Genomic DNA, 27,009 nt, shown 5'->3' with positions numbered 1-27,009 from the left:
CAGGTGTTCTGCAGGTGTCTGCAGGTGTCTGCAGGTGTTCTGCAGGTGTTCTGCAGGTGTTCTGCAGGTGTTCTGCAGGTGTTCTACAGGTGTTCTGCAGGTGTTCTGCAGGTGTCTGCAGGTGTTCTGCAGGTGTTCTGTAGGTGTTCTGCAGGTGTTCTACAGGTGTTCTGCAGGCGTCTGCAGGTGTTCTGCAGGTGTTCTGCAGGTGTTCTGCAGGTGTTCTACAGGTGTTCTGCAGGTGTCTGCAGGCGTCTGCAGGTGTTCTACAGGTGTTCTGCAGGCGTCTGCAGGTGTTCTGCAGGTGTTCTGCAGGTGTCTGCAGGTGTCTGCAGGTGTCTGCAGGTGTTCAGCAACACGCATCACATCTGGCAGCGTTTTAGGCAGTCGCAGTAGTTACTCCAAGAACTGATTTCATTCCGTATCATTGCACCTTCCGTCCTCATAAAGGTCAACTAAAGAAATAAGCCTGCGTCCCTGATTGTGCAGGAGAGAACCAGAAGGATTTCCTGCTTTCTTCTTCTTTTCTTTTTTCAGGTTGAGTCACTGCAGTCTGAGGGAGAGGAGTTGTGAAGCTCTGTCCCCCGTCCTCAGCTCCTCCTCCTCTAGTTTGCTAGAGCTGGACCTGAGTAACAATGAGCTGAGGGATTCAGGGCTGAACAAGCTCTCTGTTGGTCTGAAGAGTCCAAACTGCCGGCTGGAGATCCTCAGGTTAGTGCTCCTTATCAGCATCATCAGTTTTTCTAAATGGCAGCTTGAAATTTTGGTTATCTTCCAAAAAGAGGAAATATCTTTACCAAAAATGCCGACCAGCCGACCACTGTTCACTCCCACAGCTTTTAAAATGACTTAGTCTGGTTCTGGTTCCTGTGCTTCGCTCCCCAGTCAGGTCCAGGCCCCGACACACGACCCAGAACTTTGCATGAATGAGCTGTTAATTAGTGAGAAATGTCTCTGTGTGTGTGTGTGTGTGGTGGATGTGTGTGTGTGTGTGTGTGTGTTACACTGTCTGAACGAGCTGAACGATAGTTCACTGGTCCAGGAGGTTCAACAGAACCTCAGATCCAGAAGATTGACAACAGAAAGTCTCTCCTCTGCTCAGTGGTCAGCTCTTGGCTTCATATTACTGTCCTCAGGACAAGACCTGGAGATGTTTGACCTGAAGAAATACTCTGCTTCAGAGTGGGTTCTACTGAGGCTGCTGCCAGTGGTCACAGCCTGCAGAAAAGCCCTGTAAGTGTTCTGAAGGTGTCTGCAGGTGTTCTGCAGGTGTTCCGCAGGTGTCTGCAGGTGTCTGCAGGTGTTCTGCAGGTGTCTGCAGGGTTCTGCAGGTGTCTGCATGTGTTCTGCAGGTGTTCTGCAGGTGTCTGCATGTGTTCTGCAGGTGTCTGCAGGTGTTCTGCAGGTGTCTGCAGGTGTCTGCATGTGTTCTGCAGGTGTCTGCAGGTGTCTGCAGGTGTTCTGTAGGTGTCTGCAGTGTTCTGCAGGTGTCTGCAGGTGTTCTGCAGGTGTCTGCAGGTGTCTGCATGTGTTCTGCAGGTGTCTGCATGTGTCTGCAGGTGTCTGCAGGTGTCTGTAGGTGTCTGCAGGTGTCTGCAGGTGTCTGCAGGTGTCTGCAGGTGTTCTGTAGGTGTCTGCAGTGTTCTGCAGGTGTCTGCAGGTGTCTGCAGGTGTCTGCAGGTGTTCTGCAGGTGTCTGCATGTGTTCTGCAGGTGTCTGCAGGTGTCTGCAGGTGTCCTGCAGGTGTCTGCAGTGTTCTGCAGGTGTTCTGCAGGTGTCTGCAGGTGTCTGCAGGTGTCTGCATGTGTTCTGCAGGTGTTCTGCAGGTGTCTGCAGGTGTCTGCATGTGTTCTGCAGGTGTTCTGCAGGTGTCTGCAGGTGTCTGCAGTAGTCTGCAGGTGTCTGCAGGTGTCTGCAGGTGTCTGCAGGTGTTCTGCAGGTGTCTGCAGGTGTTCAGCAACACGCATCACATCTGGCAGCGTTTTAGGCAGTCGCAGTAGTTACTCCAAGAACTGATTTCATTCCGTATCATTGCACCTTCCGTCCTCATAAAGGTCAACTAAAGAAATAAGCCTGCGTCCCTGATTGTGCAGGAGAGAACCAGAAGGATTTCCTGCTTTCTTCTTTTCTTTTTTCAGGTTGAGTCACTGCAATCTGATGGAGAGGAGTTGTGAAGCTCTGTCCCCCGTCCTCAGCGCCTCCTCCTCTAGTCTGCTAGAGCTGGACCTGAGGGACAATGAGCTGAGGGATTCAGGGCTGAACAAGCTCTCTGTTGGTCTGAAGAGTCCAAACTGCCGGCTGGAGATCCTCAGGTTAGTGCTCCTTATCAGCATCATCAGTTTTTCTAAATGGCAGCTTGAAATTTTGGTTATCTTCCAAAAAGAGGAAATATCTTTACCAACAATGCCGACCAGCCGACCACTGTTCACTCCCACAGCTTTTAAAATGACTTAGTCTGGTTCTGGTTCCTGTGCTTCGCTCCCCAGTCAGGTCCAGGCCCCGACACCCGACCCAGAACTTTGCATAAATGAGCTGTTAATTAGTGAGGAATGTGTGTGAGTGTGTGTGCGTGTGCGTGTGTGTGTGTGTGTGGTGTGTGTGTGTGTGTGTGTGTGTGTTCCACTGCCTGAATGAGCTGAACGATAGTTCACTGGTCCAGGAGGTTCAAGAGAACCTCAGATCCAGAAGATTAACAACAGAAAGTCTCTCCCCTGCTCAGTGGTCAGCTCTTGGCTTCATATTACTGTCCTCAGGACAAGACCTGGAGATGTTTGACCTGAAGAAATACTCTGCTTCAGAGTGGGTTCTTCTGAGGCTGCTGCCAGTGGTCAGAGCCTGCAGAAAAGCCCTGTAAGTGTTCTGCCGGTGTTCTGCAGGTGTTCTGCAGGTGTTCTACAGGTGTCTGTCGTTGTCTGCAGGTGTCTGCAGGTGTCTGCAGGTGTTCTGCAGGTGTCTGCAGGTGTCTGCAGGTGTCTGTAGGTGTCTGCAGGTGTCTGCAGGTGTCTACAGGTGTCTGCAGGTGTCTGCAGGTGTTCTGCAGGTGTCTGCAGGTGTCTGCAGGTGTCTGCAGGTGTCTGTAGGTGTCTGCAGGTGTCTGCAGGTGTCTGCAGGTGTTCTGCAGGTGTTCTGCAGGTGTTCTGCAGGTGTTTTGCAGGTGTTTTGCAGGTGTTCTGCAGGTGTCTACAGGTGTTCTGCAGGTGTCTGCAGGTGTTCTGCAGGTGTCTGCAAGTGTCTGCAGGTGTCTGCAGGTGTCTGCAGGTGTTCTGTAAGTGTTCTGCAGGTGTTTTGCAGGTGTCTGCAGGTGTTCTGCAGGTGTTCTCCAGGTGTTCTGCAGGTGTTTTGCAGGTGTTCTGCAGGTGTTCTGCAGGTGTCTGTAAGTGTTCTGCAGGTGTTCTGCAGGTGTTCTCCAGGTGTTCTGCAGGTGTTTTGCAGGTGTCTTTAAGTGTTCTGCAGGTGTTTGCAGGTGTCTGTAAGTGTTCTGCAGGTGTTCTGCAGGTGTTCTGCAGGTATTTTGCAGGTGTCTGCAGGTGTTCTGCAGGTGTTTTGCAGGTGTTTTGCAGGTGTCTACAGGTGTCTGCAGGTGTCTGCAGGTGTTCTGCAGGTGTTCTGCAGGTGTCTACAGGTGTCTGCAGGTGTCTGCAGGTGTCTGCAGGTGTTCTGCAGGTGTTCTGCAGGTGTTCTGCAGGTGTTCTGCAGGTGTCTGTCGGTGTTCTCCAGGTGTCTGCAGGTGTTCAGCAACACGCATCACATTTGGCAGCGTTTTAGGCAGTCGCAGTAGTTACTCCAAGAACTGATTTCATTCCGTATCATTGCACCTTCCGTCCTCATAAAGGTCAACTAAAGAAATAAGCCTGCGTCCCTGATTGTGCAGGAGAGAACCAGAAGGATTTCCTGCTTTCTTCTTCTTTTCTTTTTTCAGGTTGAGTCACTGCAATCTTACGGAGAGGAGTTGTGAAGCTCTGTCCCCCGTCCTCAGCGCCTCCTCCTCTAGTCTGCTAGAGCTGGACCTGAGTAACAATGACCTGAGGGATTCAGGGCTGAACAAGCTCTCTGTTGGTCTGAAGAGTCCAAACTGCCGGCTGAAGATCCTCAGGTTAGTGCTCCTTATCAGCATCATCAGTTTTTCTAAATGGCAGCTTGAAATTTTGGTTATCTTCCAAAAAGAGGAAATATCTTTACCAAAAATGCCGACCAGCCGACCACTGTTCACTCCCACAGCTTTTAAAATGACTTAGTCTGGTTCTGGTTCCTGTGCTTCGCTCCCTAGTCAGGTCCAGGCCCCGACACAGGACCCAGAACTTCGCATAAATGAGCTGTTAATTAGTGAGGAATGTGTGTGTGTGTGTGTGTGTGTGTGTGTGTCTGTGTTTGTGTGTGTGTGTGTGCGTGTGTGTGTGTGTGTGTGTGGTGTGTGTGTGTGTGTGTTCCACTGTCTGAACGAGCTGAACGATAGTTCTCTGGTCCAGGAGGTTCAAGAGAACCTCAGATCCAGAAGATTAACAACAGAAAGTCTCTCCTCTGCTCAGTGGTCAGCTCTTGGCTTCATATTACTGTCCTCAGGACAAGACCTGGAGATGTTTGACCTGAAGAAATACTCTGCTTCAGAGTGGGTTCTTCTGAGGCTGCTGCCAGTAGTCAGAGCCTGCAGAAAAGCCCTGTAAGTGTTCTGCAGGTGTCTGCAGGTGTTCTGCAGGTGTCTGTAGGTGTCTGCAGGTGTCTGCAGGTGTCAGCAGGTTTTCTGCAGGTGTTCTGCAGGTGTCTGCAGGTGTCTACAGGTGTTCTGCAGGTGTCTACAGGTGTCTGCAGGTGTTCTGCAGGTGTCTGCAGGTGTTCTGCAGGTGTTCTGCAGGTGTCTGTAGGTGTCTGCAGGTGTCTGCAGGTGTCTGCAGGTGTCAGCAGGTTTTCTGCAGGTGTTCTGCAGGTGTCTGCAGGTGTCTGCAGGTGTCTGCAGGTGTCTGCAGGTGTCTGCAGTTGTTCTGCAGGTGTCTGCAGGTGTCTGCAGGTGTTCTGCAGGTGTTCTGCAGGTGTCTGCAGGTGTTCTGCAGGTGTCTGCAGGTGTCTGCAGGTGTTCTGCAGGTGTCTGCAGGTGTCTGCAGTGTCTGCAGGTGTCTGCAGGTGTTCTGCAGGTGTTCTGCAGGTGTCTGCAGGTGTCTGCAGGTGTTCTGCAGGTGTTCTGCAGGTGTCTGCAGGTGTTCTGCAGGTGTGTCTGCAGGTGTCTGCAGGTGTTCTGCAGGTGTTCTGCAGGTGTTCTGCAGGTGTGCAGGTGTCTGCAGGTGTTCTGCAGGTGTCTGCAGGTGTCTGCAGGTTCTGCAGGTGTTCTGCAGGTGTCTGCAGGTGTCTGCAGATGTTCAGCAACACGCATCACATCTGGCAGCGTTTTAGGCAGTCGCAGTAGTTACTCCAAGAACTGATTTCATTCCGTATCATTGCACCTTCCGTCCTCATAAAGGTCAACTAAAGAAATAAGCCTGCGTCCCTGATTGTGCAGGAGAGAACCAGAAGGATTTCCTGCTTTCTTCTTCTTTTCTTTTTTCAGGTTGAGTCACTGCAATCTGAGGGAGAGGAATTGTGAAGCTCTGTCCCCCGTCCTCAGCGCCTCCTCCTCTAGTCTGCTAGAGCTGGACCTGAGGGACAATGAGCTGAGGGATTCAGTGCTGAACAAGCTCTCTGTTGGTCTGAAGAGTCCAAACTGCCGGCTGAAGATCCTCAGGTTAGTGCTCCTTATCAGCATCATCAGTTTTTCTAAATGGCAGCTTGAAATTTTGGTTATCTTCCAAAAAGAGGAAATATCTTTACCAAAAATGCCGACCAGCCGACCACTGTTCACTCCCACAGCTTTTAAAATGACTTAGTCTGGTTCTGGTTCCTGTGCTTCGCTCCCCAGTCAGGTCCAGGCCCCGACACACGACCCAGAACTTTGCATAAATGAGCTGTTAATTAGTGAGGAATGTGTGTGTGCGTGTGTGTGTGTGTGTGTGTGCGTGTGTGTGTGTGTGTGTGTGTGTGTGTGTGTGTGTGTGTGTGTGTGTGTGTGTGTGTGTTCCACTGTCTGAACGAGCTGAACGATAGTTCACTGGTCCAGGAGGTTCAACAGAACCTCAGATCTGGAAGACTGACAACAGAAAGTCTCTCCTCTGCTCAGTGGTCAGCTCTTGGCTTCATATTACTGTCCTCAGGACAAGACCTGGAGATGTTTGACCTGAAGAAATACTCTGCTTCAGAGTGGGTTCTTCTGAGGCTGCTGCCAGTGGTCACAGCCTGCAGAAAAGCCCTGTAAGTGTTCTGCAGGTGTCTGCAGGTGTCTGCAGGTGTTCTGCAGGTGTCTGCAGGTGTCTGCAGGTGTCTGCATGTGTCTGCAGGTGTTCTGCAGGTGTTCTGCAGGTGTCTGCAGGTGTCTGCAGGTGTCTGCAGGTGTTCTGCAGGTGTCTGCAGGTGTTCTGCAGGTGTCTGCAGGTGTTCTGCAGGTGTTCTGCAGGTGTTCTGCAGGTGTTCTGCAGGTGTCTGCAGGTGTCTGCAGGTGTTCAGCAACACGCATCACAACTGGCAGCTTTTAGGCAGTCGCAGTAGTTACTCCAAGAACTGATTTCATTCCGTATCATTGCACCTTCCGTCCTCATAAAGGTCAACTAAAGAAATAAGCCTGCGTCCCTGATTGTTCTTCTTCTTTTCTTTTTTCAGGTTGAGTCACTGCAATCTGACGGAGAGGAGTTGTGAAGCTCTGTCCCCCGTCCTCAGCGCCTCCTCCTCTAGTCTGCTAGAGCTGGACCTGAGTAAAAATGACCTGAGGGATTCAGGGCTGAACGAGCTCTCTGTTGGTCTGAAGAGTCCAAACTGCCGGCTGGAGATCCTCAGGTTAGTGCTCCTTATCAGCATCATCAGTTTTTCTAAATGGCAGCTTGAAATTTTGGTTATTTTCCAAAAAGAGGAAATATCTTTACCAACAATGCCGACCAGCCGACCACTGTTCACTCCCACAGCTTTTAAAATGACTTAGTCTGGTTCTGTTTCCTGTGCTTCGCTCCCCAGTCAGGTCCAGGCCCCGGCACACGACCCAGAACTTTGCATAAATGAGCTGTTAATTAGTGAGGAATGTGTGTGTGTGTGTGTGTGTGTGTGTGTGTGTGTGTGGTGTGTGTGTGTGTGTGCGTGTGTGTGCGTGTGTGTGTGTGTGGTGTGTGTGTGTGTGTGTGGTGTGTGTGTGTGTGTGTGTGTGTGTTCCACTGTCTGAACGAGCTGAACGATAGTTCACTGGTCCAGGAGGTTCAACAGAACCTCAGATCTGGAAGACTGACAACAGAAAGTCTCTCCTCTGCTCAGTGGTCAGCTCTTGGCTTCATATTACTGTCCTCAGGACAAGACCTGGAGATGTTTGACCTGAAGAAATACTCTGCTTCAGAGTGGGTTCTTCTGAGGCTGCTGCCAGTGGTCACAGCCTGCAGAAAAGCCCTGTAAGTGTTCTGCAGTGTCTGCAGGTGTCTGCAGGTGTCTGCAGGTGTTCTGCAGGTGTCTGCAGGTGTCTGCAGGTGTCTGCATGTGTCTGCAGGTGTTCTGCAGGTGTTCTGCAGGTGTCTGCAGGTGTCTGCAGGTGTCTGCAGGTGTCTGCAGGTGTCTGCAGGTGTTCTGCAGGTGTTCTGCAGGTGTTCTGCAGGTGTTCTGCAGGTGTCTGCAGGTGTCTGCAGGTGTTCAGCAACACGCATCACAACTGGCAGCTTTTAGGCAGTCGCAGTAGTTACTCCAAGAACTGATTTCATTCCGTATCATTGCACCTTCCGTCCTCATAAAGGTCAACTAAAGAAATAAGCCTGCGTCCCTGATTGTTCTTCTTCTTTTCTTTTTTCAGGTTGAGTCACTGCAATCTGACGGAGAGGAGTTGTGAAGCTCTGTCCCCCGTCCTCAGCGCCTCCTCCTCTAGTCTGCTAGAGCTGGACCTGAGTAAAAATGACCTGAGGGATTCAGGGCTGAACGAGCTCTCTGTTGGTCTGAAGAGTCCAAACTGCCGGCTGGAGATCCTCAGGTTAGTGCTCCTTATCAGCATCATCAGTTTTTCTAAATGGCAGCTTGAAATTTTGGTTATTTTCCAAAAAGAGGAAATATCTTTACCAACAATGCCGACCAGCCGACCACTGTTCACTCCCACAGCTTTTAAAATGACTTAGTCTGGTTCTGTTTCCTGTGCTTCGCTCCCCAGTCAGGTCCAGGCCCCGGCACACGACCCAGAACTTTGCATAAATGAGCTGTTAATTAGTGAGGAATGTGTGTGTGTGTGGTGTGTGTGTGTGTGTGTGTGTGTGTGTGTGTGTTGTGTGTGTGTGTGTGTGTGTTGTGTGTGTGTGTGTGTTCCACTGTCTGAACGAGCTGAACGATAGTTCACTGGTCCAGGAGGTTCAACAGAACCTCAGATCCGGAAGATTGACAACAGAAAGTCTCTCCTCTGCTCAGTGGTCAGCTCTTGGCTTCATATTACTGTCCTCAGGACAAGACCTGGAGATGTTTGACCTGAAGAAATACTCTGCTTCAGAGTGGGTTCTTCTGAGGCTGCTGCCAGTGGTCACAGCCTGCAGAAAAGCCCTGTAAGTGTTCTGCAGGTGTCTGCAGGTGTTCTGCAGGTGTCTGTAGGTGTCTGTAGGTGTCTGCAGGTGTCAGCAGGTTTTCTGCAGGTGTTCTGCAGGTGTTCTGCAGGTGTCTGCAGGTGTCTACAGGTGTTCTGCAGGTGTCTAGAGGTGTCTGCAGGTGTTCTGCAGGTGTTCTGCAGGTGTTCTGCAGGTGTCTGCAGGTGTCTGCAGGTGTCTGCAGGTGTCTGAAGGTGTTCTGCAGGTGTCTGCAGGTGTTCTGCAGGTGTCTGCAGGTGTCTGCAGGTGTCTGAAGGTGTTCTGCAGGTGTCTGCAGGTGTCTGCAGGTGTCTGCAGGTGTCTGCAGGTGTTCTGCAGGTGTCTGCAGGTGTCTGCAGGTGTCTGCAGGTGTCTGAAGGTGTTCTGCAGTGTCTGCAGGTGTCTGCAGGTGTCTGCAGGTGTCTGAAGGTGTCTGCAGGTGTCTGCATGTGTTCTGCAGGTGTCTGCAGGTGTTCTGCAGGTGTCTGCAGGTGTTCTGCAGGTGTCTGAAGGTGTTCTGCAGGTGTCTGCAGGTGTCTGAAGGTGTTCTGCAGGTGTCTGCAGGTGTCTGCAGGTGTCTGAGGTGTCTGCAGGTGTCTGAAGGTGTTCTGCAGGTGTCTGCAGGTGTTCTGCAGGTGTCTGCAGGTGTCTGCAGGTGTCTGCAGGTGTCTGAAGGTGTTCTGCAGGTGTCTGCAGGTGTTCTGCAGGTGTCTGCAGGTGTTCTGCAGGTGTCTGAAGGTGTTCTGCAGGTGTCTGCAGGTGTTCTGCAGGTGTCTGCAGGTGTCTGCAGGTGTCTGCAGGTGTCTGCAGGTTTCTGCAGGTGTCTGCAGGTGTCTGCAGGTGTCTGAAGGTGTTCTGCAGGTGTCTGCAGGTGTTCTGTAGGTGTTCTGCAGGTGTCTGCAGGTGTCTGCAGGTGTTCTGCAGGTGTCTGCAGGTGTCTGCAGGTGTCTGCAGGTGTTCTGCAGGTGTCTGCAGGTGTCTGCAGGTGTTCAGCAACACGCATCACATCTGGCAGCGTTTTAGGCAGTCGCAGTAGTTACTCCAAGAACTGATTTCATTCCGTATCATTGCACCTTCCGTCCTCATAAAGGTCAACTAAAGAAATAAGCCTGCGTCCCTGATTGTGCAGGAGAGAACCAGTAGGACTTCCTGCTTTCTTCTTCTTTTCTTTTTTCAGGTTGAGTCACTGCAATCTGAGGGAGAGGAGTTGTGAAGCTCTGCCCCCCGTCCTCAGCGCCTCCTCCTCTAGTCTGCTAGAGCTGGACCTGAGGGACAATGACCTGAGGGATTCAGGGCTGAACAAGCTCTCTGTTGGTCTGAAGAGTCCAAACTGCCGGCTGGAGATCCTCAGGTTAGTGCTCCTTATCAGCATCATCAGTTTTTCTAAATGGCAGCTTGAAATTTTGGTTATCTTCCAAAAAGAGGAAATATCTTTACCAACAATGCCGACCAGCCGACCACTGTTCACTCCCACAGCTTTTAAAATGACTTAGTCTGGTTCTGGTTCCTGTGCTTCGCTCCCCAGTCAGGTCCAGGCCCCGACACACGACCCAGAACTTTGCATAAACGAGCTGTTAATTAGTGAGGATTGTGTGTGTGTGTGTGTGCGGGTGTGTGTGTGTGGTGTGTGTGGTGTGTGTGTGTGTGTGTGTGTGTGTGTTGTGTGTGTGGTGTGTGTGTGTGTTCCACTGTCTGAACGAGCTGAACGATAGTTCACTGGTCCAGGAGGTTCAACAGAACCTCAGATCCGGAAGATTGACAACAGAAAGTCTCTCCTCTGCTCAGTGGTCAGCTCTTGGCTTCATATTACTGTCCTCAGGACAAGACCTGGAGATGTTTGACCTGAAGAAATACTCTGCTTCAGAGTGGGTTCTTCTGAGGCTGCTGCCAGTGGTCACAGCCTGCAGAAAAGCCCTGTAAGTGTTCTGCAGGTGTCTGCAGGTGTTCTGCAGGTGTCTGTAGGTGTCTGTAGGTGTCTGCAGGTGTCAGCAGGTTTTCTGCAGGTGTTCTGCAGGTGTTCTGCAGGTGTCTGCAGGTGTCTACAGGTGTTCTGCAGGTGTCTAGAGGTGTCTGCAGGTGTTCTGCAGGTGTTCTGCAGGTGTCTGCAGGTGTCTGCAGGTGTCTGCAGGTGTCTGCAGGTGTCTGAAGGTGTTCTGCAGGTGTCTGCAGGTGTTCTGCAGGTGTCTGCAGGTGTCTGCAGGTGTCTGAAGGTGTTCTGCAGGTGTCTGCAGGTGTCTGCAGGTGTCTGCAGGTGTCTGCAGGTGTTCTGCAGGTGTCTGCAGGTGTCTGCAGGTGTCTGCAGGTGTCTGAAGGTGTCTGCAGGTGTCTGCAGGTGTCTGCAGGTGTCTGCAGGTGTCTGAAGGTGTCTGCAGGTGTCTGCATGTGTTCTGCAGGTGTCTGCAGGTGTTCTGCAGGTGTCTGCAGGTGTTCTGCAGGTGTCTGAAGGTGTTCTGCAGGTGTCTGCAGGTGTCTGAAGGTGTTCTGCAGGTGTCTGCAGGTGTCTGCAGGTGTCTGAAGGTGTCTGCAGGTGTCTGAAGGTGTCTGCAGGTGTCTGCAGGTGTTCTGCAGGTGTCTGCAGGTGTCTGCAGGTGTCTGCAGGTGTCTGAAGGTGTTCTGCAGGTGTCTGCAGGTGTTCTGCAGGTGTCTGCAGGTGTTCTGCAGGTGTCTGAAGGTGTTCTGCAGGTGTCTGCAGGTGTTCTGCAGGTGTCTGCAGGTGTCTGCAGGTGTCTGCAGGTGTCTGAAGGTGTTCTGCAGGTGTCTGCAGGTTCTGCAGGTGTCTGAAGGTGTTCTGCAGGTGTCTGCAGGTGTTCTGTAGGTGTTCTGCAGGTGTCTGCAGGTGTCTGCAGGTGTTCTGCAGGTGTCTGCAGGTGTCTGCAGGTGTCTGCAGGTGTTCTGCAGGTGTCTGCAGGTGTCTGCAGGTGTTCAGCAACACGCATCACATCTGGCAGCGTTTTAGGCAGTCGCAGTAGTTACTCCAAGAACTGATTTCATTCCGTATCATTGCACCTTCCGTCCTCATAAAGGTCAACTAAAGAAATAAGCCTGCGTCCCTGATTGTGCAGGAGAGAACCAGTAGGACTTCCTGCTTTCTTCTTCTTTTCTTTTTTCAGGTTGAGTCACTGCAATCTGAGGGAGAGGAGTTGTGAAGCTCTGCCCCCCGTCCTCAGCGCCTCCTCCTCTAGTCTGCTAGAGCTGGACCTGAGGGACAATGACCTGAGGGATTCAGGGCTGAACAAGCTCTCTGTTGGTCTGAAGAGTCCAAACTGCCGGCTGGAGATCCTCAGGTTAGTGCTCCTTATCAGCATCATCAGTTTTTCTAAATGGCAGCTTGAAATTTTGGTTATCTTCCAAAAAGAGGAAATATCTTTACCAACAATGCCGACCAGCCGACCACTGTTCACTCCCACAGCTTTTAAAATGACTTAGTCTGGTTCTGTTCCTGTGCTTCGCTCCCCAGTCAGGTCCAGGCCCCGACACACGACCCAGAACTTTGCATAAACGAGCTGTTAATTAGTGAGGATTGTGTGTGTGTGTTGTGTGTGTGTGTGTGTGTCTGTCTGTGTTTGTGTGTGTGTGTGTGTGTGTGTGTGTGCGTGTGTGTGTGTGTGTGTTTGGTTGTATTGTGTGTGTGTGTGTGTTCCACTGTCTAAACGAGCTGAACGATAGTTCACTGGTCCAGGAGGTTCAACAGAACCTCAGATCCTGAAGATTGACAAGAGAACGTCTCTCCCCTGCTCAGTGGTCAGCTCTTGGCTTCATATTACTGTCCTCAGGACAAGACCTGGAGATGTTTGACCTGAAGAAATACTCTGCTTCAGAGTGGGTTCTTCTGAGGCTGCTGCCAGTGGTCAAAGCTTGCAGAAAAGCCCTGTAAGTGTTCTGCAGGTGTCTGCAGGTGTTCTGCAGGTGTTCTGCAGGTGTTCTACAGGTGACCTGTAAATGTTCTGCAGGTGTCTGCAGGTGTTCTGCAGGTGTTCTGCAGGTGTCTGCAGGTGTTCTGCAGGTGTCTGCAGGTGTTCTGCAGGTGTTCTGCAGGTGTCTGCAGGTGTTCTGCAGGTGTCTGCAGGTGTTCTGCAGGTGTTTTGCAGGTGTTCTACAGGTGACTGTAAATGTTCTGCAGGTGTCTGCAGGTGTCTGCAGGTGTTCTGCAGGTGTCTACAGGTGTCTGCAGGTGTCTGCAGGTGTTCAGCAGGTGTCTACAGGTGTCTGCAGGTGTCTGCAGGTGTTCTGCAGGTGTTCTGCAGGTGTCTGCAGGTGTCTGCAGGTGTTCTGCAGGTGTCTGCAGGTGTTCTGCAGGTGTTTTGCAGGTGTTCTACAGGTGACCTGTAAATGTTCTGCAGGTGTCTGCAGGTGTTCTGCAGGTGTCTACAGGTGTCTGCAGGTGTCTGCATGTGTTCTGCAGGTGTCTGCAGGTGTTCTGTAGGTGTCTGCAGGTGTTCTGCAGGTGTTCTGCAGGTGTCTGCAGGTGTCTGTAGGTGTCTGCAGGTGTTCTGCAGGTGTTCTGCAGGTGTCTGCAGGTGTCTGCATGTGTTCTGCAGGTGTCTGCAGGTGTTCTGTAGGTGTCTGCAGGTGTTCTGCAGGTGTTCTGCAGGTGTCTGCAGGTGTCTGCATGTGTTCTGCAGGTGTTCTGCAGGTGTCTGCAGGTGTCTGCAGTAGTCTGCAGGTGTCTGCAGGTGTCTGCAGGTGTCTGCAGGTGTTCTGCAGGTGTCTGCAGGTGTCTGCAGGTGTTCAGCAACACGCATCACATCTGGCAGCGTTTTAGGCAGTCGCAGTAGTTACTCCAAGAACTGATTTCATTCCGTATCATTGCACCTTCCGTCCTCATAAAGGTCAACTAAAGAAATAAGCCTGCGTCCCTGATTGTTCTTCTTCTTTTCTTTTTTCAGGTTGAGTCACTGCAATCTGACGGAGAGGAGTTGTGAAGCTCTGTCCCCCGTCCTCAGGGCCTCCTCCTCTAGTCTGCTAGAGCTGGACCTTAGTAACAATGAGCTGAGGGATTCAGGGCTGAACGAGCTCTCTGTTGGTCTGAAGAGTCCAAACTGCCGGCTGAAGATCCTCAGGTTAGTGCTCCTTATCAGCATCATCAGTTTTTCTAAATGGCAGCTTGAAATTTTGGTTATTTTCCAAAAAGAGGAAATATCTTTACCAAAAATGCCGACCAGCCAACCACTGTTCACTCCCACAGCTTTTAAAATGACTTAGTCTGGTTCTGGTTCCTGTGCTTCGCTCCCCAGTCAGGTCCAGGCCCCGACACACGACCCAGAACTTTGCATAAATGAGCTGTTAATTAGTGAGCAATGTGTGTGTGTGTGTGTGTGTGTGGTGTGTGTGCTTGCATGCAGGTTATCGGGCTGTCTCATCACAGCAGAAGTATGTTCTTCTCTGGCCTCAGCGTTGAGGTCCAACCCAACCCATCTAAAAGAACTGGACCTGAGCTTCAACCATCCTGGAGATGTTGGAACGAAGCAGCTCTCTGCTGTTCGGGAGGATCCAGAGTTGAGCCTGGAGGTTCTCAGGTAGATGCAAACACCCTCCCTAAAATGAAGACCTGATACTATTTATTGATGAGCATGGAGACCTTCCAGACGTTCGGTGGTTCAAGCAGCACATTGTGAGATCTGAACCACCTCTGAGCAGAGAGATGTGATGCTTTCTGGACCTTCAGGGTACGAGAACCCACATAAGGGAGAATAAAAGGGTCACGTCAGAGATACAAAAAGATCAGGTGATGCCAGCACAACCATCTGGGCTGCAGCCACTGCCTGTGAGGGAATCCTTGGAGAGAAATAGGCAAAGTTCTCCTCCATGACGTTGGCATATGGAGAGATGTCACAAATCCAGCTCTGAGGTTCACAAACCGAATCAAGAGCAAACCGGTTCAGGCAGACCCAAAGTCAGGGACGAACAGTGTAGAGCTCAAGGTTGAGGTGGCATCTGTTGAACCTCTGTCCTGCCTTGGATTTCATTTCCTCTGTGTCTTCTCCCAATCCAGACTGGACCATTGTGGGAAAGAGAGACTTAAGAGTGGTCTGAAGAAGTGTAAGTGATCAACTTGATGCGTCAGCACGTCACGCTCTGAAAAAAGCAGCAGTTAGTGGACTCAGTTGTGTTTCAAGAGCTGGTTCCTGGTTCCTCCTCTCTCCCTTTAGATCACTGTGAGCTCAGCGTGGACACCAACACCGTCCACAGGTCAATCCAAGTGTCCAACAACAGGGTGATGAGGATAGAGGCCGAGGACCAACCATATCCAGCCCATCCAGAGAGGTTTCAGGACTGTCCCCAGCTGCTGTGTAGCAACAGCATAACTGGTCGCTGTTACTGGGAGGTGAAGTGGACAGGACGGGTTGACATTTCTGTGGCATACAAAAAGATCCGGAGACATGGAAGCAGTCTCCAAAGCCGGTTTGGAAGGAATCAGCAGTCTTGGAGCCTTGTGTGTTCTGACATAGGTTACTCTGTCCTCCACGATAACAAAAGTGTAGACCTCCTCACCTTCTCATCCACTGATCCTCAGAGAGTCGCCGTCTATGTGAACTACCCCGCTGGCACTGTGACCTTCTACAGATTCACCACCGACAGCCTGGTCCACCTCCATACCTTCAAAACCACATTCACTGAACCGCTGTTCCCCGGCTTTGGCTTAGATTTATGGTCTGGGTTCTCGACCAGTTCCTCGATGCATTTGTCTTCGACCGCAGGAGAAGCTCCCGTCTGAAGAAACACGAGGGTTGAGCTCACGGCCTGAATATGAGTTCTAGACCTGCTGGATGTTCATCATGAAGGTCCCGTCTGTCCAACCAACCTCATCTTTCCTATTGCTGATTCCACAGGTTGTCAGGAGAGAGCAACGTGATCCTAGGAAAACTGGCTGTTTTTCTACACCTTTGTCCTTTATTTTTAATTTTCCTGGTGAGATTAAACCTCTTTTTCCAACGCGACTCAGCCAAGTTGGCCTCATCCTTCATGATCACCATGAGAACTCACAGATGTAAACAGTAACATAGATCCCAAGAGGAGACAGAGAGCTTAGAACGGACAAGAGACAAAATTAACATCCAACATCAGAAAAGCAATGTCAATTCTCACTCAGATACATTTTTAAGGGTCTTGAATTGTCCAAGCGTGAACTATGGGGTGTTTAGAATGTTATTCCACAGCCAGCTAAATAATCATAGAGCTCTGGAAAGGCTGCCATCTAGTGGAGCAAATGTTGTAGGCACCGTATAACACAACTGTGATCATCAGTATAAATCTGTATTCTAAAAAACAAGCATGAACGAGGGGGGGGGGGGGGGGGGGGGGGGGGGGGGGTGAAGGTCTAGAACAGCACCGGACTCTGACTAAAGTCGTCACAAAAGCAGTCCGGGATGTTTGACCACAATTCCAATGAAGCAGGAATCAGAAATAAACTGGATCACAGTGGGATTGTGGAGCACGTCTGAGATGTTCAGCCATCGTAGCTCTGGTGCAGTAAAGATGAAGTATTCTACATATACGGCTGAATATATAGTTAGAACTAAATGCATCAGTGAGGCCTTCCTTCCTCTCACAGCATCATTAACAGCTTCACAGGCTGAAACAGGCCATTGATATTTAGACTATTGATCAACGGCTGCTCCTATTAGGAGAATCAATAGAAAAATCAGGTCGTGCCCCCACAATAGAACATGGCTGCACGAGTGTGCACTGTAGCGCACGGCGCACTTCCTGCACCTCCCACCTCCATGACCTCACTGTCAGGGGATCAACCTTTGCCAGAGGAGCCACTCTGTGCCGCTCCGCCCCAACGGCGAGGGCGTCCGCGGTCTGCAGCCTCCACCCGTCTCAACGCTGTGCCGCTCCGCCCCCACGGTGAGGGCGTCCGCGGTCTGCAGCCTCCACCCGTCTCAACGCTGTGCCGCTCCGCCCCCATGGTGACGGCGTCCACGGTCGGCAGCCTCCACCCGTCTCAACGCTGTGCCGCTCCGCCCCCACGATGAGGGCGTCCACGGTCGGCAGCCTCCACCCGTCTCAACGCTGTGCCGCTCCCCCCCATGGTGAGGGCACGCCGTCCCATCTAGAGCGGAGCGTGAACATCTGTGATGGCTTTGAAGAGTTTCTGTGTGAGACACCTGGTGATGTGACCAGTGTCACCACTGTGTCCTCCACACAGCCTTGATCGGGCTGAAGATCAGGTGACCCGACAGCATGGATCCGCTACACCTGCCTCAGGTAACCGTCTTGGTGGCGTCGCTCTAGAACGGAACCGTTTCATTCAGGGTGGCGCCGACGGCGATATGAAGATGTTCAAACTGTCGACGGCAGAGCGGAGTGTGTTTGGGTCATGGTGGTGGAATTTTACTGCTGCTGGACCCTCGAGTGATCGATATCCTAGTGTGTGTGTGAGTGTGTGAGTGGTGTGTGAGTGTGAGTTAGTGTGTGAATGTGAGTGGTGTGTGTGTGAGTGGAGTGGGTGTGTGTGTTGTGTGTGTGTGTGTGAGTGGTGGTGTGTTAGTGGTGTGTGTGTGAGTGTGAGTGGTGTGTGTGTGTGTGTGTGTGTGTGAGTGTTGTGTGTGAGTGTGTGTGAGTGTGGAGTTTTGTGTGAATGTGAGTGGTGTGTGTGTGAGTGGTGTGGTGTGTGTTGTGTGTGTGAGTTTGTGTGAGTGTGTGAATGTGAGTGTGTGTTGTGAGTGTGTGTGTGTGTGTTCGTGTGATTGTTTGTGTTGTGAGTTGTTAGTGGTGTGTGTGTTGTGGTTGTGGTGTGTGTTTGTGTTTGTGTGTTGTTGGGTGTGTTTGGTTGTTGTGTTGTTTGAGTGTGTTGTGTGTGTCTTGTGTGTTTGTTTTGTGTTAGTGTGTTGTTAGTGTGTGTTTGGTGTGTGTGTGTGTGTGGGGGTTGTGGGTGGTGGGGGTTGTGTGGGTGGGTGTTTGCGTGTGCGTTCGTGTGTGCCTGTGCTGGTGGTGTGTTGCGTGTGTTCTGAGTGTGTGGTGTGTTGTGTGTGTGAGTGGTGTGTGTGTGAGTGGTGTGTGTGTGTGTGTGTGCGTGGTGTGTGTGAGTGTGTGCGTGAGTGCTGCGGGTGTGTGTGTGTGTGTGTGTGTGTGTGTGAGTGAGTGAATGAGTGGTGTGTGTGTGTGTGTGTGTGTGTGTGTGTGCTGTACATTCTAATATCAGTATCAGATCGATGTTTTTTTTTTGTTCCTGTTTGTCATCAACAATGCCGCCTTGTCTCCAGATCCCTCAGAACTACTTGAGTCGCCCTGATCACAACTGTTTCATGCAGCTTTTTTCTTTTCTTTGATTCTAGACAACGTGCTCGTGTTCTTTGATGATCTGTGCTACTGTATCATAACCTGCTACTAATCACGACCCTGGAAAGATGCAGCTCGATGGCACATGCGCTGCCTTTGTTCCTAAAGTCTTTGATGTCTTCTGTCATATGTTTCTTTAGGCTGATTCTGAAACTTTGGCTTTTGTCCCCTTTCGTTGGTCCACGTTACTAATATGGGTAATATGGGCTGTCCCATTCCCGGTCGTTGGCCTGTCAAATGTCACTTTGGAGCAGTTCCAATCAGCCAACTAAACCAATTCAAGTTAGTTGCCATTTCAAATCAAAGAGTTCAGAGTTAAGGGGTCTCACATTTGGGAGGTGCGTTTGGGCCCCATGTGACTAAAGCAGCTTTGAGAGAGAAGGTTGATGTAGGTTCATCCAGAAAATGATCAAAACAGCTTTCTGTGATCTGCTCCGCCACAACTATCGTTGGTCCTCTCTCTGTCTGATTTCCTGTCCCGTTACTGACAACCAACTTTGGGCCATCGTTAATGACTCATTCAACCTTTAAACCATCTCCTGTACGATGGTGTTTGGGGACGGAGACTCTAAATCAGGGTGCTCACACTTTTTCAACATGCGAGCTACTTACAAAATGACCAAGTCAAAGTGATCTACCCACCACAAAAATGCAAAACATTAATTATTTTCAAATGTATTGAGGATTATTTGTATTATTATAATCTTCATGTAGAAAGTAGATGTTTGCACTGGCCGATATGAAAGTGATCTGTTTTTGTCTTCTTACTTGGTCCCGCTCCCTCAGTCATTTTGATGACCATCAGCTTTAGCGGTGGCTTAAAATCAGAGGTAATTGGCTGAATAGTTTAGCGCTTCTGATTGGCTGCATTGTATGTCAATCAAGTCACGGGACTGCTGATAGGCTGACGTCGTTCTGCTGCACTTAGCGCTGTTGTTTGCACGTGATTGGTCGCCTGATTGTCAAATTCAGTTGTCATCTCACTGGCTGCCCTGTACATCAATCACGTGACGGGATGAATGATTGGCTGATATTTTTAAATGTCACGCCGCGATCGACCGACCGGTAGATCGGGATCGACCGACCGGTAGATCGGGATCGACCGGTAGATCGGGATCGACCGGTAGATCGGGATCGACGTAATGAGCACTCCTGCTCTGAAGAGAAGGTGTAAAGTTCACTCCTGAAATGTTCCTTCACTCAGTTGATTGCAGGTCTACTGCCAGCAGGACGCTACAATGGCCCAAGAGATCCTGCTGAATGTTCTGGAGAATTTAACTGAGGAAGAATTCGCTAAATTTTATCTGAAAGATCCTGGAATCATGGGAGGCTTCAACCCGATTAAAAACTACCAACTAGAGACCAGAGAGAGGACGGTCGTTGTGGATTTGATGGTGAACGCTTACAAAGATCAAGGAGCCGTGGAAGTCACCAAGAAGATTTTAGAGAAGATACCTCGGAACGACATTCTGCAAAATCTTTCAGCTGTCAGTTCAGATCCAACAGGTCAGTGACGCTTGTTTCAGTTTCTGTTCTAAAGCCTTTAATGCAGGCGAGTTCAGGACCAACAGACTTGGGAACTCATTCATCCCCGAGCCATCAGGCTGTTCAACTCCTCACGGGGGGAGGAGGGCCAACAGGAGAACTGGAACATTTTTATAGTTTTATATTTATATTCATATTCTATTTTTAATTTATTCTATTTTATTTCTTATTTTATTCTATTTTTATTATCTTTAATAGGTTTGATGGGGTGTAATGGTGGTGGGAAATTTTGTACAGTGCTGTACGTTTCTTTGGAGATGGTAATTTCCCTGATGGACACCCCCTAAAGGGATCAATAAAGTACTCTTGAATCTTGAATCTTGAGGTTAAAGGTTAAACTGTTTCTCTAGTTGGTTATCAGTGTTGCTGAGTGTCAAGGTGGTCAGTTTTGCTGCACAGCATCTATGCGTAGTGGAGAATAAGCAAGTGAATCCCTTCATTGACTTTAGCCAGGTGGTATAATCTTTATTATAGGAACAGGAACTACTCAGCTTCCCGCGCTCTTAACCAAACATACAAGGAGCAACACGTCGTCACATCCTACAGGTGACATAAACATTGTATGATGGTGGGTTTCTTCTTTGTACAGTCTCAATGGTTGTACCTGGCTGTGTGCTCTCAGTCTGTTCTAGGTAAGGGCTCAGCACCATCATTTGGTATATATTGACATAATACATTTTTATCCTTGTCATCAACATAAATTTCCCTTTTATCATTGACCTTGGGGTGCAGCTCCCAATCACTATACCTAATGTATGACTCACAATTCTGTGTTTCTTTTTTCCGTTCCAGTCTTGGTTGTGAACTTCACCAATCTGTGTTTCTGAACCTTTTCTTTCTCTGGATAATACACCAGGTACGCTGGGCTGTTTTTATCATAGCCCACAAAAATACCCTGCTCACACTTAGAGTCTAATTTCCCTTTGTCTAAGTGTTTGTAGGCATAGCATAGTGATCCAAATTTTTGCATTTTAGCTATGTTTGGTTCTTTTCCTGTAAATAGCTCGTATGGCATTTTCTTTGTTCGCCTACTGTAGCATCTGTTTCTAACATAAGCAGCTGTCTGTACAGCATAGTTCCAGAGTGTATTTGGTCAGTTACTTTCTAACAGTAGGCACCTGCCCATTTCATATAGGGTGCGTCAGCCTCTTTCTGCTGTACCATTTCGATGGGGTGAATAGGGTGCAGACGTTTCATGTCTGATTCTATTCTTAATTAATAGTGTCTGGAAGTCTTTACTTGTGTATTCTGTGCCATTATCAGATCGAATACATCGGACCTCTCCATATGGAGCTACATCTGCCAAGAACACTCCGTTGCTTGCACTGCATCACTTTTAGCTTTTAGAAAATATATCATCATGGTACCTGAATAATCATCTGTAAAAGATTGGGCATATCTGTAGCCCTCTATGCTAGGTGTTTGCATGAGACCTGCTAGATCAGTGTAAACTAACTCTAAGGGTTTCATATCCTTTGTACTAGGTTCTTTGTTTCTTGTCTGGGTGAATTTTCCCTTTGTGCACACTTCACATAATTGTGTCTGTCTGACTACACTTCCCTTTATCGCCATCCCTTTCACACAAGACCTTATAACTTTTGTCGTCATCGTAATTACAATGACCTAGTATTTCATGCCAGGTTTGAGCATCATGACATACTTTACATTGGTCGACATTGTCTTCTTTTGATGACAAGTCATACAAGTTACCACTCTGGTGGATGTCAAATCTGTTACCGTTCCTGGTGACCATTCGGCTGTCCCCCTTTTGGAAGGTGATTGTCGCTGCTCCATTTGTGGTCCTTGCCACAGAAAAGATGTCATGCGGGTATGTAGGGGTGTATAAATCCTCTCTTAGATGTGCTCTGTGCTGTTGTCCAGCGTTGTCAAGTAGGCAGATTGTCGCCGTTCCTCTTCTTTGTGCTATTCCTCTGAACTTTGTTCCGTCGACTAACTGCACTGAGTGTGAGTCAGGTTGGAAAGTGTCATTGAAGCTCTCAAACTTCCTAATGTCATTAACGATGTGGGATGTCGCACCCCCATCCACCATGATGCCCTTTATCTTCACACAGGCTGGTGGTCTTTCATCCTTTTTGTCTTGAGCCGTGAAGAAAAAGTCTTCTTTGTCATTGTCTTATTCCTCTACGAACTTCCTGGCACCGTCTTGTCCCCCCTTTTTCTTGCACAAGGATTGTTGGTGTGTGTTACTCTTACAGTAGCCACACCACACTTATCTATTGCACTTCCTTGCCTTGTGGCCTTTTATTCCACACCTGTAGCACTTTACATTGGCATCTTCATCCTTTTTGTTGCTGGTGTATGCCTTGGGGGGTCCTTTTCCTTCTTTCACATGTGTCTTCATCACATTATCTGTAGACTCTGCCTTATTCATTTTCTCACTCTCTTCATAAACTCGTAGTCTTCTCTTAAAGTCAGCAAATGTAACATTCTCCTCGTTCTGTGTTACATGGACTGCGAGGGGTTTAAATGAATCAGGTAGTCCATTAAGTACCATGGCTACAATTCAGTCCATCACTCAAGACTTCACCTGCATCTTTCAAAGCCATTATTATATTTTCAGCTTTGATTATATAATCAGTTACATTCTCACCATCTTTCATTTGTAACTTGGTCAGTGATGTGTATAGAATAATAATCCTTGGTTTGCTTTTTTGGGAGTAATGTTCCCTCAATATTTTCAGGGCTTTCCCTCCATCATCAGCTGCTTCGTGTCTTATGATGGACAGGTTTTTATCGTCTATTAGCCTGATTAACTCAGCATAACGGTCAGCATTTTTCCTCCTGTCTTCAGCTTGCTCCTCATTTGTCCCGCCATATAACGTTGTCAAAAGGGTCTCTTTTAATTTTAAAATGTGCAGGTGACCCAAGAACCTCATTTCCCATTGGTCGTATCTTTCTTCTAAGCCATCAAAAACTAGTTGCGGAGCTGGGGTTGCGGTTCTGTTAGCCATTTCAGCGTAATATATCGGGAAAACTTCATTCGAGTTTTGACTCACTTATCTCCAAGTTGTCCACCGAAGCTCCGTGTTATTCCGTCTTGTTCACTTCTTCCGACAGTTCTGGATGCTATCCTTGTGTCCAACATAGCCTGGGCCCATAAACTGTCAAGGTGGTCGGTTTTGCTGCACAGCGTCTATGCGTAGTGGAGCATAAGCAAGCGAATCCCTTCAGTGACTTTAGCCAGGTGGTATAATCTTTATTATAGGAACAGGAACTACTCAGCTTCCCGCGCTCTTAACCGGAACATACAAGGAGCAACGTCGTCACATCCTACAGGTGACATAAACATTGTATGATACAACAAAATAAAGGTACCGTAATCAATAGGGTAAGGGCGTTATCAAATAATAACACTTAACATTGAGAATAAAGTGTTGAACGGAGAACAGAAAGCTCAAAACACGTCGGGTAAAACATCCAGAGTTGTTTAATGATGATATTCATGAAGCACTTTAAAAGCAATCATGACAATTATAAAGTAGCTCAGATAAAAATAGGTACAAATGAACACGGAAAAAAAACAACACAAACAATAAAAGCAGGATCAAAGTCTCATAGCCGGAAAAAGGTGCATTTTGAGATGGCTTTTAAAGATGTGGAGTAAAGGAGGCTGTCTAACGTCCGATGGCAGATGGCTTCATGATTTAGGAGCAGCACTCCAGGTGGTTCTGCTGAGATTCTGGTGCCTCCGGGAGCCGATCAGCCGCCCTGACGCTGAGAATATGGGAACGGGCAGGAGACTACAGACGGGCGGGGCACGTTAATGGTGCTTTACAGTAATCCAGCTGATAGAGGTGTAATAAAGGCATGGATAGAGGTGTAATAAAGGCATGATAGAGGTGTAATAAAGGCATGGATAGAGTGTAATAAAGGCATGGATGAGAGCTTCAAAGTGCTGCCGTGAGATGTTTTCACCGCCTGCAGCCAAGCACCATCATAACCACTAACGTCATTAAAATGTCATAAATTTAGAGTTAACTGTTACCAAGACACACAGGAAGTGGTCTGACTGAGGAGGCATGCTTAGGGTTAGGGTTAACCCATCCTTCCAGATGAAGCTGCACCGCCTTTTCTTGGAATGGAGGTTTGTCTCCTATCAAGTTCAGAACTCATGATCAACCCTTCGGACCTGCTGAGACCCGCCACCACTTTCATTGTTTTTCCTGATCTGGAATCAGTGAAACTTGATCCAGTCTGAAACTTTGAGCGTCAGATCTCAACAGCAGCATCAACAGCAAATTGCTGCAGCGTCAGTCTGAAAGAATTCCAGTCTGCAGGTGTTCTGCAGGTGTTCTGCAGGTGTTCTGCAGGTATCTGCAGGTGTTCTGCAGGTGGCTGCAGGTGGCTGCAGGTGTTCTGCAGGTGTTCTGCAGGTGGCTGCAGGTGTTCTGCAGGTATCTGCAGGTGTTCTGCAGGTGGCTGCAGGTGGCTGCAGGTGTTCTGCAGGTGTTCTGCAGGTGTCTGCAGGTGTTCTGCACGTGTTCTGCAGATGTCTGTAGATGTTCTGCAGGTGTTCTGCAGGTGTCTGCGGGTGTCTGCAGGTGTTCTGCAGATGTCTGCACGTGTTCTGCACGTGTTCTTCATGTGTCTGCAGATGTTCTTCTTGTGTATGCAGGTGTTCTGCAGTTGTTCTGTAGGTGTCTGCAGGTGTGTGCAGGTGTCTGCAGGTGTTCTACAGGTGTTCTGCAGGTGTCTGCAGGTGTCTGCAGGTGTTCTGCAGGTGTCTGCAGGTGTCTGCAGGTGTCTGCAGGTGTTCTGCAGGTGTTCTGCAGGTGTCTGCAGGTGTCTGCAGGTGTTCTGCAGGTGTCTGCAGGTGTCTGCAGGTGTCTGCAGGTGTTCTGCAGGTGTTCTGCAGGTGTTCTGCAGGTGTCTGCAGGTGTCTGCAGGTGTCTGCAGGTGTCTGCAGGTGTCTGCAGGTGTTCTGCAGGTGTTTGCAGGTGTTCTGCAGGTGTTCTGCAGGTGTCTGCAGGTGTTCTGCAGGTGTCTGCAGGTGTTCTGCAGGTGTCTGCAGGTGTCTGCAGGTGTCTGCAGGTGTTCTGCAGGTGTCTGCAGGTGTCTGTAGGTGTTCTGCAGGTGTCTGCAGGTGTTCAGCAACACGCATCACATCTGGCAGCGTTTTAGGCAGTCGCAGTAGTTACTCCAAGAACTGATTTCATTCCGTATCATTGCACCTTCCGTCCTCATAAAGGTCAACTAAAGAAATAAGCCTGCGTCCCTGATTGTGCAGGAGAGAACCAGAAGGATTTCCTGCTTTCTTCTTCTTTTCTTTTTTCAGGTTGAGTCACTGCAATCTGAGGGAGAGGAGTTGTGAAGCTCTGTCCCCCGTCCTCAGCGCCTCCTCCTCTAGTCTGCTAGAGCTGGACCTGAGTGACAATGACCTGAGGGATTCAGGGCTGAACAAGCTCTCTGTTGGTCTGAAGAGTCCAAACTGCCGGCTGGAGATCCTCAGGTTAGTACTCCTTATCAGCATCATCAGTTTTTCTAAATGGCAGCTTGAAATTTTGGTTATCTTCCAAAAGAGGAAATATCTTTACCAAAAATTCCGACCAGCCGACCACTGTTCACTCCCACAGCTTTTAAAATGACTTAGTCTGGTTCTGGTTCCTGTGCTTCGCTCCCCAGTCAGGTCCAGGCCCCGACACACGACCCAGAACTTTGCATAAATGAGCTGTTAATTAGTGAGGAATGTGTGTGTGTGTGTGTGTGTGGTGTGTGTGTGTGTGTGTGTGTGTGTGTGTGTGTGTGTGGTGGACGTGCTTGCACGCAGGTTATCGGGCTGTCTCATCACAGCAGAAGGATGTTCTTCTCTGGCCTCAGCGTTGAGGTCCAACCCAACCCATCTAAAAGAACTGGACCTGAGCTTCAACCATCCTGGAGATGATGGAACGAAGCAGCTCTCTGCTGTTCTGGAGGATCCAGAGTTGAGCCTGGAGGTTCTCAGGTAGATCCAAACACCCTCCCTAAAATGAAGACCTGATACTATTTATTGATGAGCATGGAGACCTTCCAGACGTTCGGTGGTTCAAGCAGCACATTGTGAGATCTGAACCACCTCTGAGCAGAGAGATGTGATGCTTTCTGGACCTTCAGGGTACGAGAACCCACATAAGGGAGAATAAAAGGGTCACGTCAGAGATACAAAAAGATCAGGTGATGCCAGCACAACCATCTGGGCTGCAGCCACTGCCTGTGAGGGAATCCTTAGAGAGAATAGGCAAAGTTCTCCTCCATGACGTTGGCATATGGAGAGATGTCACAAATCCAGCTCTGAGGTTCACAAACCGAATCAAGAGCAAACCGGTTCAGGCAGACCCAAAGTCAGGGACGAACAGTGTAGCGCTCAAGGTTGAGGTGGCATCTGTTGAACCTCTGTCCTGCCTTGGATTTCATTTCCTCTGTGTCTTCTCCCAATCCAGACTGGACCATTGTGGGAAAGAGAGACTTAAGAGTGGTGTGAAGAAGTGTAAGTGATCAACTTGATGCGTCAGCACGTCACGCTCTGAAAAAAGCAGCAGTTAGTGGACTCAGTTGTGTTTCATGAGCTGGTTCCTGGTTCCTCCTCTCTCCCTTTAGATCACTGTGAGCTCAGCGTGGACACCAACACCGTCCACAGGTTAATCCAAGTGTCCAACAACAGGGTGATGAGGACAGTGGCCAAGGACCAACCATATCCAGACCATCCAGAGAGGTTTGAGGACTGTCCCCAGCTGCTGTGTAGCAACAGCCTAACTGGTCGCTGTTACTGGGAGGTGGAGTGGACAGGACGGGTTTACATTTCTGTGGCATACAAAAAGATCCGGAGACATGGAAGCAGTCTCCAAAGCTGGTTTGGAAGGAATCAGCATTCTTGGAGCCTTCTGTGTTCTGACAGAGGTTACTCTGTCCTCCACGATGACAAAAGTGTAGCCCTCCTCACCTTATCATCCACTGATCCTCGGAGAGTCGCCGTCTATGTGAACTACCCCGCTGGCACTGTGACCTTCTACAGAATCACCACCGACACCCTGGTCCACCTCTATACCTTCAAAACCACATTCACTGAACCGCTGTTCCCCGGCTTTGGCTTTAGTTTATGGTCTGGGTTCTTGCCCGATTGCTGGGTGCATTTGTGTTCGAACGCAGGAGAAGCTTCCGTCTGAAGAAACACGAGGGTTGAGCTCACGGCCTGAATATGAGTTCTAGACCTGCTGGATGTTCATCATGAAGGTCCCGTCCGTCCAACCAACCTCATTTCCTATTGCTGATTCCACAGGTTGTCAGGAGAGAGCAACGTGATCCTAGGAAAACTGGCTGTTTTTCTACACCTCTTTGTCCTTTATTTTTAATTTTCCTGGTGAGATTAAACCTCTTTTTCCAAAGCGACTCAGCCAAGTTGGCCTCATCCTTCATGATCACCATGAGAACTCACAGATGTAAACAGTAACATAGATCCCAAGAGGAGACAGAGAGCTTAGAACGGAGAAGAGACAAGATTAACATCCAACATAAGAAAAGCAATGTCAATTCTCACTCAGATACATTTTTAAGGGTCTTGAATTGTCCAAGCGTGAACTATGGGGTGTTTAGAATG

General features: G+C 49.3%; 2 protein-coding genes and 1 long non-coding RNA gene across 3 annotated transcripts; all 3 read left to right on the top strand.

The window, feature by feature from the left end:
• The first annotated feature begins 64 nt into the window (after positions 1-64).
• LOC130519895 (ribonuclease inhibitor-like) lies at positions 65-7,178 on the top strand. Its single transcript, XM_057023502.1, has 5 exons — positions 65-711; positions 2,139-2,312; positions 3,920-4,093; positions 5,537-5,710; positions 6,679-7,178. The coding sequence occupies exons 2-5, from the start codon at positions 2,158-2,160 to the stop codon at positions 6,992-6,994; spliced, it is 819 nt and encodes a 272-aa protein (XP_056879482.1). The 5' UTR covers positions 65-711; positions 2,139-2,157; the 3' UTR covers positions 6,995-7,178.
• Positions 7,179-13,457: 6,279 nt separating this feature from the next.
• On the top strand, positions 13,458-26,801 carry LOC130519892 (ribonuclease inhibitor-like; the record flags this gene model as incomplete). Its single annotated transcript, XM_057023501.1, has 5 exons — positions 13,458-13,648; positions 24,715-24,888; positions 25,207-25,380; positions 25,856-25,902; positions 26,013-26,801. Coding segments are annotated over 5 exons (1,152 nt in total), but the record flags the coding sequence as incomplete, so codon positions are not given.
• On the top strand, positions 13,681-15,526 carry LOC130519893 (uncharacterized). The gene is made up of 2 exons (XR_008948519.1): positions 13,681-14,627; positions 14,738-15,526. It is a non-coding gene; the product is annotated as an uncharacterized LOC130519893 (long non-coding RNA).
• Positions 26,802-27,009: the final 208 nt, after the last annotated feature.

Source organism: Takifugu flavidus, unplaced genomic scaffold (assembly GCF_003711565.1).
Source record: "Takifugu flavidus isolate HTHZ2018 unplaced genomic scaffold, ASM371156v2 ctg240, whole genome shotgun sequence".
Taxonomy (NCBI): Eukaryota; Metazoa; Chordata; class Actinopteri; order Tetraodontiformes; family Tetraodontidae; genus Takifugu; species Takifugu flavidus.
The sequence above is the reverse complement of the archived record's forward strand: the minus strand, read 5'-3'. Positions and strand labels throughout refer to the sequence as shown.